At 48.0% G+C, this 15,594-nt stretch overlaps 1 protein-coding gene across 3 annotated transcripts in view; it reads left to right on the plus strand.

Annotated features, from left to right (window-relative positions):
• SLC4A11 (solute carrier family 4 member 11) overlaps nucleotides 1–1,679 on the plus strand; it is a 100,156-nt gene extending 98,477 nt beyond the window's left edge. For all 3 annotated transcript variants that reach the window (XM_026072776.1, XM_026072777.1, XM_026072778.1), the window contains one exon: nucleotides 287–1,679. In XM_026072776.1, the coding sequence (XP_025928561.1) occupies nucleotides 287–350 (64 nt within the window). In that variant the 3' untranslated portion in view covers nucleotides 351–1,679. The remainder of the gene's footprint in view (nucleotides 1–286) is intronic.
• The last annotated feature ends 13,915 nt before the right edge of the window (nucleotides 1,680–15,594 follow it).

The following is a 15,594-nucleotide window of genomic DNA, read 5'->3' on the forward strand; positions in this document are numbered from 1 at the left end:
CTTGGAAAGCGATTCTCTGCTGTGGGGGAAGAAGGACAATCTCTTTCCTCCTAAATAGATGTGGGGAGGTTTGTTCCAGGAGAAGCTCTGCACTGCTATTTCCATAAATGCTGTATTTGCTTGCAGAATTGGTTGTTTTTCATCTTCCCCCTCCTCACCTCTGCTCTGGCTGTGTGAATCTGTATGTATGGCCTTGAACAAATTAATCAAAGAGTCTGAGAGAGCGCAAAAAAAAGTTACACAGTGATAACCAGGCACTAATGCTGTCTCTTTGGTTCAATCTTAGGTATAACCTGCTCCCTAGGATCATTGAAGCCAAGTACTTAGATGCTATGGATGCAGAGCATTAAATAGGATCCGTCGCACACAGAACCACGAAGATGGCTCTTTCGGAGTTGAAAGGACAGGGTGGCTTTGAGGCGTAGAACAATCTATCTGCAGTTCTTTCTTTCACCACTTTCTTTCTGCTCAAATATGGCATTGGTAATGCACAAATATTAAAGACCAATTGAGCATTGAAGTGTCAGACCAAAACAGCCTTGGACTTGGAGGCCGATGCTCTTCAGAGCTTTGAGGCAAGCAAGCTTTATGGAAATGTTACTTTCTACAACCCAAAACTGGAAACCCCAAAGATCAGCATGTTCATACAATTGGAGCATGCATTCCTAGAGTTGTCACGTATTCCCTTGTTTGAGGGGTGGGGGGAATTTCTTTTTTATGCACCACATCACTCTTTTTTCCAAAACACTATTGATGTATAAGGACAGCAGCTGACCCTTCTTTTACAGAATGACAATACTGTTTTGGCCTTTGAATTCAGTTTCCCATGTGTCCAGTATTCCCAAATTGGTATTCCAGGTGGGATGGCCTCATGGTAAGCCACTGATGTCAGGAGAGGTGTGGCTGTCTCTTCAGACTGAGTAGTGGAAGGGTTGGAAACTGATTTAATTTGGACTGATAAAATCCACAGCTTTGGATGAGTATTTAATTCCTACAAAGGAGCTGGAAATGTTCAAGGGTTGGGCTCACATGGTGATGCTGATGAAACTGCATCTGGGTCTAAGCTATTTGGGAATTACTTTGAATCTTTCTACCATTACTGCTCAGTAATCAAATATGGAAGTGTGGTTTTGCACAACTGCAATGTTCTTGCTTGCACGCAGAGTCAGATGCTGAGATTTGTCAAAGTGCGGTTGTGTTAATGATTGCATATACATATGTACAGTAGTGCCTATGTGTACATATATACATATGGATTTGTGTATATATTTTGCATAGATATACAAATAGGCCTGATTCTTTCAAAATATCAGAAGTGTTTTGTGCAATCAGTGTTACCCATGATGTCTTGACCACATACTTGTTCTTTGCTTCAGTGCTGCTTTTTCTCATTTGAGATATGGTCACTTTTTTTTCCCCCATTTTGAAGCTGCTCAGTTACTGTTTTTGTTCATATGTGGCTTTATTCAAGGGTTTTTGCTTTCTTTCCATGGCTTTTGAGACCATCATTCTGTCTTGATGCTCTGACATGTGAATTTTGCATTTAATTTTAATGTACAGCATGTAATGAAAGTTTCCTCTTGCCTAATCAATAGTTGTTGGTCATTTCATTGTTTGTTTTGTAGCTAATCTCCTGTTTTTTCCATGCTCCCAGACATTATATTATATTTCTGGATGAATCTAACTTCCGCTGTCTCTTATATTTCAGTTTGTTTAATTTTGCTTGTACTATGGTCAGTTTTCTTATTTGAAGTACTGTGAAACAAGCTGTCTTTTAGTTCAGTGCTTTTCCTTTGCTGCACACTACAGATCACAGGTAAAGTGTTAAGTAAAAGATGGAGCTCTGAAGATAATGAACTTTCAAAAGAGCAGGAATGAGGAAAGGGGAATATAAAATGAAATGCAAATAGGGCAGATTAGCATGGAGAAGTTTTTCTTGCCAATTGCTTGCCCAGAAAAYGGTGCAGAGTCTTATCAGCATGTGCACTAGTGATTAGGTGTTTTTCTGCATGGTGGAGAGGACCAACTTTGTAATGAGAGAGGAAGGCTTTAGGGAAAATGCTCATATGCTGAAACTAAAACCAGATTCAAACCACTGAAGACTTAGGGTATTTGCACTAAGTATCAGATGGTATTTCATCATGATTAGTCACCTACAGTTTTAACCCATGTATCAAGAATAAAATTTTCAGTTTCAGCTGAAAACTCTTAATCACTATATTGACATTTAATGAAGGGGAGCAGTCAGTGTTCCTAAGAACATGCCCTTCTGGTTAATATGTCACAGCAATCACAGGAGAAATCTCTCAACTTTCTTAGCAAGCAAAGCAGCACTGTGTGACCTTGAAATCATGACCTTCATATTGCACCAGCCAACTCTCGTGGGACTGTTGAGAAGGCTGTGCATCAAGGTGGCCACCAAAGTACACCAAAGCAGGTAATGCCAAGCATTTGGGTTTCAGCCAAAAAGTCTTGGAGGCGGAGGCAGGGGTAACTCGTGCTGTGTCCAGTACGTCGCATGACAGATAGGTGTAAATCAGTATGTGATTTCTAAGCACCTTGGTCAGTGTTTTCTAGCTTTTGAGTTAGATCCATGATGAGATTGTTAATAGCTGTTGCCAGGGTCTATGTGTAGAAATGGAAGGTGAACTGTCAGGAGACAGGATTTGGGGTAGAGGTGGTGAATGTACGTCTGTGATCTCCAGTCAATAGAAAGAACAAGTYACAGCAAACAGCTGGATACTCACCGTAAGACAGAGAATGCAAAGGCATGATGATGCTTAAATATATATATGCTTTTAGCTGGATGTCAAAGGATCAACCAAAAGTCCTTAAATGGAAAGTGGCATCTTCAGATTGAGTGAACTATTAAATACAGGTGTCCTGGTGGTGTGTTCTTGGTGCCTGAGCTTTTGGCAAGCAGAAGCAGTCACACTGTGGACTTATTTAAATTGTACCATGGATCCAATGGCTACAGGAAGGAGAGGACATGCCAGAGGGAGCATAGCTGTAATTCTTTTTGAGGAAGAGCACAGGGTCTGGGTGAAATTCCCTGCAGCAGAGAGCATGGGGGAAAGTAGCAATGTGCAGGTCTTTCTAGAGGAAATAGTATTGAGATGGGCCCTCTCTTGGAAGAACCAAAAAATGCCCCTGTTTAAAGCCTCTTTGAAAACAAACATCAATCTTGAGTAGTGTCAAATGCTGGTAAACGATCTGATTTAAAATCCAGATAGCTGGGTCTGTCATGATGAGGGTGATAAATAACTATTAGAACTCTGTTGTTGTTGCTTTATCAGTATGACTTTAGTGTTTGTATTTTCTTTGTAGCATCAATAGGATTGTCCTGCAGGGGTTTTATTTCTACAAAAATCATGGGCCAAAGAATCAACAGATTGGAAAATCAGCACAACTCAGGAAAAGAAGCTGTGCTTAGACTGGTTGAACATTTTGACTCATGTTTCAATATGTGGGTGGTAGGGAAATAGATAACTCAGTGCCTCTTGGATCACATATGACTCGTAAGGGATTGCAATGATTCCACAGAGGATTTTTCATAGAAATACCTTTTCTCTTCTTGTTTCTGGTTTTGCTGACTTAAGTGTAGGCTTTTTCAGGAAGTAGGCTACCTAGGGAAGGAGTTTGTTCACAGAGTTAATTCAGCACTTTAATACTTCTGTGAAGGTTGAGACAGTTAGAATGTAAAATTTTATTATAAGCTCTTTATATACGCACAATGTTATGTATAAATATTGCCAAAGAATTGGATTTGAAAGATGTTAATTGTTGTTAAGGGAGCCCATGTTCACCTGGAACCACAAGGTAGTAAAATACTTCTGAAATGACTGAATTTTGGAAGTTACCTTTGAGAGTTGCCAAAACTATCAGAAACTGGGGATATGGTAAATTTTTACACTCAAATCTAGTTTCTGATCCTTGCACTGAATGTAGGAGCTAGAAGTTAGCTTGACAATTAAAATGGGATTTATACCTGAGTAGTTTTGTTGGTCTGAGACTTATTTCGTTGCCTTCAAAAATTCTGTTGATACACTATGGAAATATGTTTCTCCATGTAAATTAAGGGAACTTGGTGAAATACAGACTGCTGAACAGGCAATGTAGCACTTTCTGGATTGCTTAGAAAGCAAATCTGACAACTTCAGTAACAACAACCCCCCCAAATTCTCTGGTGTCAACTTTGAAGCTATTAATAAATGTCAAACTCAAGTTGGATATGCATCAATGCATCACTGCAAAGGGATGGGGATGGAAGAAATGAATTCAACTGGTTTGCTTCAGAGATGCCATCTGGTGACAAGCTTCAAGATGAATCCAATAACTGTGGGACACGGTGCACAATTCCTGATGAACTTTGTGAATTAGGATACTCTGAAAACAAATATGGTAGCTGGTCATGTTTCTGTATACCATAGGTCAAACTGTTGTCCCCAAAACACCCATGTCCTCAGCTCTAGCAACAGACAAACTGTTTTGTAAACTTCTTCATATTTCATTTGACTGCTTTAGAAACTGCTGCTGAACCATGTTCTCTGGACACTCCTGGAAGAAACATGATGTTTGTCGAAGCTGGAGATATCTAGAGATCACATGGGGGGAGGAGGGGAGTGAAGAAGGGGGGGTGGGTTTGAGTTCTCAGCAAAAAAATGGACCTGAGACTTGTCATATCACTGAAAGCACCTACAGTTTTCCACCCTGTGTTCAGCAGGGCATGTATCTACTATATCTGTTGACACACATTCATGTTATTCCTTGATCAAGCTTTTTTTCTTCACTGTGTTCTGTATCTGTCCTTCATAACATTACCATTTACCTTGAGGGTAACTGGCACAAAATCAAGGTTGGCTCAAACTCATCACTTATGGCCATTCCCCAGACTTCAGTGCAAGCTATTTACTGTGTCATCTCCTGACCCAGCTCTTGTCTCCCCCAGTCCCTGGGCTGATTGCAGCATGCCCTCCTCTGGATGCTGACTCTGTACTCTCCATCATGGAAATGCTGCCAAAATGCCTAGCATTTTTATTTTTTTATTCCTCTCTGGAGAACTTGAGCCTGTGTCTGAGCAGTGGCATGACAGTAGTTGCTCTCTTGAGGCTTACTTTGCTATAATAGGTAATTATGAAGGATTCATAATTGTAATACAGTTGCACTGTCTTCTGAATCTCTTTAGATGATTACTTCATGGCACAGTGTTTCAGTTGGACTGTCCTTTTTTCATCTGTCAAGCTTCCAAAACAACTTAAATAGACATAATGGGATGGGTTTGCCCCATTTTCTATCTGTGCTGAGGCCTGTGGATGTTAGAAGAGAACAGTCCTCTCTAATTGTTTTCATATCTAATTAAGGCATTCGAGTACGGAGCCCTGTCCATTACACTACTGGCTGCAAATCTGGTTGCAAAGAATGAGCCATCAATATTGTGTAAAGAGCAGACAGACTAGGGAGTTGCCAGCGTACATGCTTTAGAAATACAAATTAGCACTTTTCAGCCTTTGTGTGTTTTCCTTTCAAACTAAGACAATCCTTGGCTGTGTCTGTCTTTTCCTCGTAGAAAACTCTACATGAGCTTGGATCACTTGGCACAGTTCTGATGCTGCATTAAATATTAAGAGTGTCCTGCGGGACGTGCTGCCTTCTGTTCCCCATCTGCATCTCTGCTGTGAAGAGTTGCTTGCTTTGAGAGCTGAAGTCTGTGCTCAGAGCAGAAGAGGGGATGTACGCAGCATCTCATACCGTCATCTCTAAGGCAGRCTCTTGCTGCTGCAATAAATCGGACCATCAGCGTTCCTCTGCCTCAGGTGGGGCCCCCAAAGATGAACAAAATGGCAAGGAGTTGGAAAGAGCTGCTCAGTTTGCAATTAAATTATCTCCTTCTTGACCTGAGCTATGCTGGCTTTTTGCTTTTAGCATGCCAAAAAAAAAAAAAGGAGCTCTCTGGCTGTAACTTATTTGTTATGTGATCAGGGGGTTGTAGAAAAGCAGCATATCAAATTCAAYAGCTGGAGTATCAGTTTCAGTACTTAAGAGGCTTGCTGAAGGGCTGAGATCAGTTCTTGCTGTGCATATCAGCAACAATCGGTGTCTCAGCACGCTCTTTCCAAGCACCTAATTCAGATAAGCTTCAYGTGATTGGATGAGTTAGATTGTTTGCCCAAGTGTCTGTACAAGTGATGGCAACAGGGCCTGGCCATGCTGGTCTGCGCAAGACATGGCAAGGACAGAGGGCATAGCCCTCGGTGCAGTGACTGCACCCTGTTCTGCAGGTGATCTCCTTTTCAGGAGGTGGTTGATTGACGTCAGAGCAATGCCAACTGAGTTCATGCAGTGTATGTTCATCTCGGTGAACCTTGGGAGTCACGTCAGACCTTTCTATTATTTAAAGCATGCATTTCAATCAACAGCATCGTGCATTTCTGAACCCCTGGAATTTTTGAGACCAGAGCCACAGATTTAAACTCACTCCCCAGTGAAGTTCCAGGTTGCACAAATAGGCTTCTAAGTGTTCAAATCTTTATTGCTGAATACGCTGAGCTGCTTTTTGCCCACACAGGTGTTAGTGGGGTACCTAGCATCTCTAAGACTTCAGGTGCCAAACTGTGGAACTAGGAGCTCAGTTTTAAGCACCCACATCTGGAAGCTGTGGCAGCTGGAATGTTAGAGGTGTCCACCTCTGGCAGGTGGTGGTCCTTGGTCTAAAGAGGCCTAGCAGGTCTAAGCGGATGCATCTGTTCCCACAGGAAAAAGCATAATTCAGCTGCGAGGCATGGCAGCTGTGGGAAAGGGAGAATCTCATCTCACTGTTGAGCCTTTGAGCATTTCAGCATCTTGCATCTGGCAGAGTTGCTCTGATTTATTAAAAGAGGTGGTTTAGTGCTCTTTTTTTTTCTTTTCCAGAAAATGTTCAGCTCCAAGTTCTCCCTTCTTTATTGATGTGAAATTGTACTTCACTCCCACACAGGGGTTACCCCGGAAAACAGCGATTGTCTTGTTCAAAGACCCTTACTCCTCTAAAATACTTGCTCCTGGAAGTTACGCTGTGCAGACCAAATCCCCTTTGCCTCTGTCTGACCCAAGGAAGGAGCTGGGGGCTGAAAAGACTCCCTGTTTTCCGCTCCTGCTTTCTTTGGAGGGAGCGTAAATGCAGGATAAGCTGTGAGTAGGTGATGAGAGGGGCTGAGAAGGAACCATCTCGTCTAAATCCTGCATCCTGTTTCTGTGCTGGCTAACGCTAGCAGAGCTGCCGAGCTCGGGCGGTCTGTACCGTACTGGGAAAGGAGCAGTGGTGGGTTTATTTTTCCACGTGTCACATGGAATGTAACTGGTTAATATTTCTGTATTTTGTGACCAAGAGGTTTCTGTCACAGATTGCCAGGGAACTATTTTAAGTGAGGAAAACACATGTTCCTATTTATGGAGACGTGGCCTATAGATATTGCACTTGCTAAACATGCTCCTAAAGCGCATGCCTCTATCTAGTGTTGATTTTACAGTGAATGATTTCTTTTGATAAGAGTTGCTTGGGGTGTTGGGGGGGGGGGGGAGGGAATTCCTTTATTGTATAAGGGACTCTGTATTTAAAAATAAAATAAAAAGAAATATACTGTTTATATATTTCTACTTTGTGCCTGTTCTGTGTCTTTCATTTAACCTTTAGTTCCTAACAGAGCTTGGACTATGCTAGTGTGCATAGTTCTGTGGTGGCTGGTGGTGATCCCTGTAGTTGAGATGCTTCTGTAGTCTCCAATGCTTCTAACACTTGAACATCTGAACCATGAATGTAAAGATGTGTTGTCTCACAGGTGGGAATGTGAGTAGCCAAAAATGGGATTCCTCCATGCTTTACTGGGGATGAAAGAGAAATAACTACTTTTTTTACCTGATATGGTGCACTGAGAGCACCTGTACTGGGCTAGCTTTGCCAGGGTGGCTCTGACTTCCCTGAAGTAATCCAAAYCAGAGGTGAGCCCAAAACCTAGTGAGCTAGTGTCATGCAGGAGCCTGAGGATGATCCACTTTAAGGAACAACTTCATCAGCTACCTGCCCCTGCACCAAATGAGTTCAAAGCACAAAACACCTCTATGCAGTAGATGACTCCTCACCAGAAGTATGAGCCAGCACAGTAAGAGCACCACATTGCATGTATGCAAAAGTCAAACAGACACTACCTTGCCTATAGGTGAAAGCTGTTCCCAAGGACTCTCTGGCTATGCTGTATACGCCCATAGCTGGATCTTAGCAATAGCTATCTTTGAGGAGACTTGAGGCATGTTAACCTCAGTGGCAGGCTGCATTGAGACCCATTWGTCTTGGTCCTGGAAGTGGTCCTTGTGATGCTCCCTTGGGAGGGTTGACTAGCATAAGGACAGCCCCAGGTTTTCAGGACTGTGCTGCAGCATGGAGCTTCCTGGAGACCTTCCAAGTGTGGCAATGCCTGGGCTGGTGAGGCTGCCTGCAGGGAGCATTCAAACTGCCTTTGCTGCACCAGCCTTATCATGTCCTCTTCTGCAACAGGGTCAAGCASGAGCCGGGAGTGGGGGAAGTTTCACAAGCCCTTTTTGCAGCTGTATGTTGTCTTCAAGCAGGTGTTTTGTGGTTTCCTTCACAGCAAGCTCATGCATACCCTGGGTGCAAGGAACCAAGTATGGAGATCCTCAAACCAGTGCAAGGGTTAGGGGCTGCTCTACACCTGTTTCCAGGCAGRAAAAAGCTGGGGGAAGAGTGGGATGGGTGCTAAACATCTTTTTGCAGTGTCTATGTGACAAAGGACTGCAGATATGGGGTGACCTCTCCAGACATCTGAAAAACCTCTGGCAAGGTGACCACAGAGCAGGAGCTTGTTCCTCCCCAGGGCTGGCCTGGTCTGGGCAGGTCTTTAAGGCAGGAGGTCCCAAGATGGTCAGAAATGGTTGTGCACCTATAAAAGTTTCATAAGAGCCTCAGGGGGAGCCTGGGACTGCAGAAATGTGGGGAATTGAGCTGGGCTRGTGCTAGAAATTTTTCATAGCTCTAGGGTCAAACAGCCAAAAYCCCTGGGGGATGCAGGTTCCCCTGGCATTGCGGGTGATGCTGGGGAAGGATGATGGCATGAAAGGTGAACATCTGGTCTCAGGGGGTGRTGGGGAGGCAAAGCCAGCTGTGACCTAGCAGATGCAGCCCCTTCGCCCAGCAGAGCTTGAGGGCATGTTGCTAATCSAGCAGCTCCACAGAGAAACCTGCGGTTTTCCCGTGGGGGCTGCCTTCTTCCAGCCCGTGACCGCAACAACCCAAGAGCTGCCCTCCCGCGGGGTCTTGCCCTGAGGTCCCACGGCGCAGGCTGCTCCCAGGAGCTGCCCGCTGCCGCAGCAGTTGGTGCGAAGCCACGTTCCTCAGGACGGGCTCCAGGGAGCGGAGACGGGGCGGGCAGGAGAAGAGCAGCTCTGCAAGCGCCATCCAGCATGCGTGTCGCCTTCTGGCTGCCGCCGCGTCCGGTTTTAGCTGATAGACGTCCGCCTGCCGCTCCAGCCTGGCGCGGCCACAGCCCCGCGAGGTGCGAAGTGCCCCCGCTCCGAGCAGATGGCTAATAAGCGGCGCTTTAATCGTCGGCAGCGCTCACTGCGGCTCGGAGCTTGTGACGGAAGGGGTCGGGTGAGGACACTTCCCCCCCTTACCGTGTCCATCCTTCCTCCCCCAGGATGCAGATGCAACGCAGTGCCGGGAGCCTTGCAGGAGGGGGTTACCCATCGCTGGCCGAGAGAGCCACCAGGCCCCGAGGATGCGATCTCATTTCGGGGGGATGAGCACCAAGGGACAGGCTGAGGAAGAAAACAGCAGAAACGCTGCAGTCGGCCAGCGGTGCGGTATGCAAAGCACCTGGTGTGAGATGCAGAAGACCTTTTATTTGTAGCTTTTCTTCTGTTTGGGGGTTTTGTTTTGTTTTCTCTGGCAAGCGGTTGTTTGCAGCCCCGAGCCTTCCTAGGCGTCAAAACCTGTTATTTTTTTCATCAGGGATTTAATCTGCTGAGAGCAGGTGCCATCTAGGGGACAGACAAAAGAAGACAAGGAGGGTTTTCATCTTCGGACCTGGGTGATTTGCTCTGCCAGCTTAACCCACCCGCAGGTGCCAAAGGGTCTCTGCACACCACYGCTCCCAAGGATGCTCACCTGGTCGCTTCGGCATCAAGCTCCGGGAATATAAGGCTCAACATCGGTAGCTGGTGCRTGTGCGGCGCGATGAGAGGTTAGCCAGACCCTGAGTCCTGAGCAGAAAAACGTCTGTATTAATGCAGCTTTCATGCCAAAAGGCAGCCCCATGGACTGGCGGGGGCTGCAACGAGGTTCTTCCTCAGCGGTTTGCTCTGAGCGTGCTGCGAGCCAGAGCGCTGTACGCGTGTGCCTGCAGCCACAGCTCGTGTTTCCAGCACTAAGTTTGCCGTGATGTCCCGAAACATCCTTCCCTATTCCCAGCGGCCTCTCCAGGGCTGTATCCTGCCTGCTTTTAGGTGGTTCAGTCAGGAGAGCTTGCTCTGCACCGCCCGTTTCTTTCTCTCTTGGGTTTGGATGCTGCGGAGGTGCAACCCCAGAGCTACACGTTGAGGTGGGCAACCTCGGAGCTGCACGTCCTCTTCACCGGGGCCCCACATAAACAAATCAGCACCTACCTCACTGCGTAGATTTAAAAATCAGGCTCTGCCTGTACTCAAACCCTTGGAGGTGGAGGATCCCTGGGGACACTCAGGGACAGGAGACCTGGGAGGGCAGTAGGTGGAAATGTTGCAGAGCCAACACTTCACCGACACTTTGAGAAAAATAACGTGCTCCAACCATACAGGCTTGCTCATAAAAGATGGCAAATGGGTCGCTGCCCCTTCTCGGCTGCGTCCCCAAGGGGCTGTGGGTTTGAAGGGTTTGTTCTGGAAATTCCAGCTAAACGGCTCATTTTTCACCCTTTCCTCCACAATTTCAGGCTTTCTGCCGTTTCTCCCCCAGGGTCACCAGAAAACTCTTCAGCAGGCAGGAACCCACCGCGGACAGCTTCGACCCTTTAGGGCCCTCAGGCCAACAGGGTGCTTTGGGGGCTTCGTATGCAGCAGCTTCACATCGCCCCTTGCACCCTGCTGCCGAACCGTGTCCCCAGGAGAGCTGGACGCCTGCAGCTGGTCGTCCCCGCACGGCTGGCTTTAGCTGTGCGGCAACCTGAGAGCTCCCCTTGCGAATCGTCATTTGCCGCTCATTAGTGATTTAAACACTAAAATCTGCCTGTCCGCGCTCATTCCAGCAGAGGGAGCGTGGCTGGCTATCTCTGACACCATTAATATCCATTTCTGCTCAGTAAATGCATCTTTTTGGATAGAGCTATTTGGAATTCCCCTTTGGATAGGATTTTTTTTTCCCACGAGGCTCCCGATTTCTGCTCCCTGGCTGAATGCAGAAATCTGGGTGCGTTTTAGAGGCTCTTCCAAAGGAGCAGAGGAGAGAGAGAGAAGCAGCATTTGCAAGCAATGAAACTGCTTTCATTGGCCTGGGAATAAAATAATTTTAGATGGAGCATAAAGTACTCTTTAGGATTTGCAGTCACAAAGAAATTTCAAAGGATCTGTTCAAAGAGCAAAATTCACGGGGTGTTTCTATAAGTGGTCAAAAAGTTTCATTTTTTTCTGACTATTTTGGTCCAGTAGAAAAGAAAAAAAAAAATCTGAAGCCCCCAACTCTGAGAATTCAGACACACAGGTAGGTTGTTAAACTCCCCCATTTGCTTTTCCTCACATGGAAAAAAAGATTTGATGCAGAAAACACTCTGCTGGTTGGACCCCCTCGCTGAAATCCTTCAGCCACCGATGTCACCACTGTCAGTCCGGTCCCCTGATCCCTCTGTGGCACTCCGGAGAGCATCCCCTCGCCGTGCACAGGCTGGTCACCTCCTTCCCAGCTGATGGGTTTATGTAAGAAGGCAATTTCCTATAGTCTATATTTCTGTGGAATATTTTATCAGTGAGGAGGCTGGGCTAGAAAACAAGAAATGAAGAAGCTGATCCCACCACCTGTTTAATATTGGGATGTTTTTTCCTCCAAAGCCCACGAGACCGGGACAGCAACGTGGGTTGCTTCATGCATCTCCTAGGTGCCATACTCCCACTGCACTGAGACGGTGTTTGGTGGTTGTGTCTTTGGGGAGCTCCAGCGCTCATCAGGAGGAGACGGCGCTGTCTGTGGGCTCAGGTTGCTCCGAGGAAGTGGGAGCCCTGGAGGGAAGCAGGACACAAGCCCAAGGAGTGGAGACAAGACCCTGAGCGGTCCTTGAGACACCTCAAGCATCATCATTCCTGAGCAAAACAYCTGGCCAAGCGCCGTTGCGTCTGCATGCAGTTGGGTTATTGGTCATTTGCTATGAAAGTGGGCTAAACCCCTCTTTCTTCTGGATCAGGAGGTGTTGATACACCAGCCTGGTTCATCGGGAACATCTCCGGAGGCAAGAGCAGCCCTCAGCGATGGTCCCTGAAAGCTGGAGGAGTGTTGAGTGATTAATTTTATCTGTGGCCCATCTGGACAGGCTCTGTCTGCTCGGAGGGAGAAATGTCAACAGCTGCGATACGAGGAGGATGTTGGAGACAAGTCCTAAACGCACTGAGCAGTTGAGGACCTTGGAGTTAATGAGATTTCTCAGAATTTGCATATTAATAACTGTGACAATTACATTGCCATTAGAGTTAATAGGGCTTAATATTAACAATTAATAGTTAGCAAAACAGCCACTTTAATGGCTATTTGTATGTGAAGATGGAAGTATATATCTGGGCAAAGATTCACGCGGTCCATTCCTGACGTGGCAGGAGGACTCGGTTCATCTCCTGTCCACCTGCAGATAGATGAGGAAAAGCAGCGTACTTCCTACTGCTGCACAGAAATATTCCACTTCTCACTCAAATTTCCCAAGTGTAAATTAGCAAGACCTGACGTCAAAACATAGACCACGGCAGCACCCTCATTTTGGGGTGCTTGGCTGGAGAGGAGCCACCAGCAGCAGCTCCGGCCCCCGTTTCCTCTCCTAATTACCATTAAGAGCAATTAGCGCCTCCCAGGGTGGCCCCATGAGCAGGCATTTYTGCAAGGTCATCACAGCTTGCAGTTTGGAGAAATGCTGCACTCAGGTTTTCAGGGAGGAGAAGGTCTAACTAGTACTTTTAATCCTTCCTTCACACAAAAATTGGCATTTTTCTTCCTGCCCACCCCAAAAACCTTTCCCTGGGTGGAGAAGGACGGGGAGCTTGGTAATGCCTGCTTCTCCCTGCGTTTGCCTCAGTGTTATTTGAGTTATTGGAGGATATGGTTAGTGGTGAAGGTGAGGGAAGCTGAGCTGGGGGTGATGGTGCGGCAACTGCATGTGCTCTTTGAATTTGCTCAGTGAGTTGGATGCTTTTCTGGGCTTTTTTGGGATGTCTCAACACAGAAAAGCACATCTTGGCCCTCCCTAGCTGTAAACAGAGACATGAGACGCTGTGACCTTTTCCGGTATCTACTGGGGCATTTTAGTGTTGCAGCTGGCCTAAACAGAGCCTCATTAATAAAGGCAAGGTGCTTCACGGGGAGATTTCTTGCAGCTGATTGTTCCCTGGGTGCTTTTTCATTCCACTCAGAAAAACAGCAATAAATCTTAACCCCATCTGTTTTTTTTTGGTTTTTTTTGGTCCTGGCCCTGCCTGCTGCAGCCCTTTTGCTCAAGAGCACTTACCTATCCCAGGTTAGAGGATGCGGAAATGCTTTGGAGAACAGCTTTTTTCCATGAGCTGTTTCCACGTGATCTACGCAGCTCTGGTATCCGGCTCTTTGGCAGCCACAGGGTTTGGCTTTGAAATTCCCGAATGATGGAAAAGCAGCCATGAGCTTTACAGGATTAGAAAGCCACAGCCGCACCGTGCAGAGAACATGCCATGCAGCTGCTCGCTGCATGTCCCACAGCTTGGCTGGGGTCTCACTCCCCTTGCTTTTTCCGGGGATTTCACAGCTCCGCTAATTACCAGAGCAGCTCATTCCCCTTAGCAAAGGGTTTTTGGAAGTGGGGAGATGGAGGCCAGATCCTAAAGGAATGGGGCTGGGATGTGAGAGAGGGACGTTCATTCTGCTGCCTGCGGCTATTGCAGGATTTGAGGACCGCTTGCAGGGGAGTCTRAAAAAAAACATCCATAATGCAAAGAGCAGGAAAGATGGAGCTTTAGGAATGCGCCAGCACACCCTGCTCTGGCAAGGCAGCTATTTTAGCCGGCCTCCCACACGCGCCGAGATGCTGGAGCAGCGAAGAAGCCCAACCTCAGTAGCCCCATTTTAGCTCACTGGAGCTTTCCTTGCAGAGCTGTTTTTGGAGCGAGCGGCGGGGTGGTGCTGCCTCCAACGCGGCGTAATGCAGCACCCTGCTCCCGGACCAAGCTCCCCGGGAACTCACTTAGGAACGACCAAYGCTGGAGATGGCTTTGCTCCTCTTCCTCACCCAGGGAAGGGTGAAACAGCAGTTGTCTAACGCCCTGGGTTTACATGCCGCCACGATCCCAGCGTCCAAGCACCCACGAAACATTGGCAGGGAGGGAAATGGATGTGAATCGCCGCATGCTCCTGCCTGGTTTGTTTATGCTCCCTGTTTCGATTTCACTAGGATAAGGCAAAGGTGCCTCTTTGGGGATCAGGCTCCAGCTGCTTGCTGCTCTCTGGTGCAGAGCTGCAAGAACGTGGGACCTCCAGGGGGGAAAAAAAGGGATGGAGCTGGGGAAGAAACCCTGTGCTGCAAAATAATCCCCTCCGCAGGTATTAAAAAAGAAGTGGGAAAGAGCACTGCTAAAATAACCTTTCTTTGCCCCTCTGATTCCCACACTCAGCGGTCACCACCGGCCCGTCACAGGGCGGGTAAACGGGTGAAATCCAGGCAATGCGCAGAGCTGGCACCCCCCAGGTCCAGGGGCTCTGGGGCAACGTGCCGGATCCGAAACGTGCGGAGGCGAAACGCTGCGCTGCGGGATCCCGTCTGGAGCGAGGCGTTTTTCGCCACTTCCAGCCTTTCCTTCGAGGCGGCCGTTGCACGCTCGCCCCGGACCCGTCGCTGCAGGGCTGGGGGCGCAGGGCCCGGGCTTCGCACCCGGCCCCCCCCCCCTTATCCGCAGGAGTTTTTGCTACCCACGAGGGCTGGGGCAGAGCCGGGAGCAGCTGGGTGCCTGCCCGGGAAAGGCGAGGGGAGGGCGGTAGGAGGGACCGCCGAGGCGGGGAGGGGAGAAGGATGCTCCGGGGGTGGCTCTTCGCTCGCTCGCTCGCTCGCAGGGGCTCGCCCGGAGGATGTCTCGCCCCCTCGGCACAGGTAACTCGGGGACCCCCCTCGCCCCGGCCCGGGGAGGGGCGGCGGGGGCTGGGGGGGGGGGATGCAAAGGCGTTGCAAAGGGGAGGGGGTTGCAATCACGCTCTGCTTTAAACAAAACTCCCTTGGAAAGCAAAAGCGGAGGATGCGGGTTGCGCAGGCTGCTCCGAGCCCTGCGGACACAACCTGCCCCAAAGTTTCCCGGCCGGCGACGGAGGCGGGGGGCTGCGCCGCCCCCGCACGGGGTTGAGGGCCGGGGGTAGTCRCG

This window comes from Apteryx rowi, unplaced genomic scaffold (genome assembly GCF_003343035.1).
Source record: "Apteryx rowi isolate R43461 unplaced genomic scaffold, aptRow1 scaffold_35, whole genome shotgun sequence".
NCBI classification, from domain to species: domain Eukaryota; kingdom Metazoa; phylum Chordata; class Aves; order Apterygiformes; family Apterygidae; genus Apteryx; species Apteryx rowi.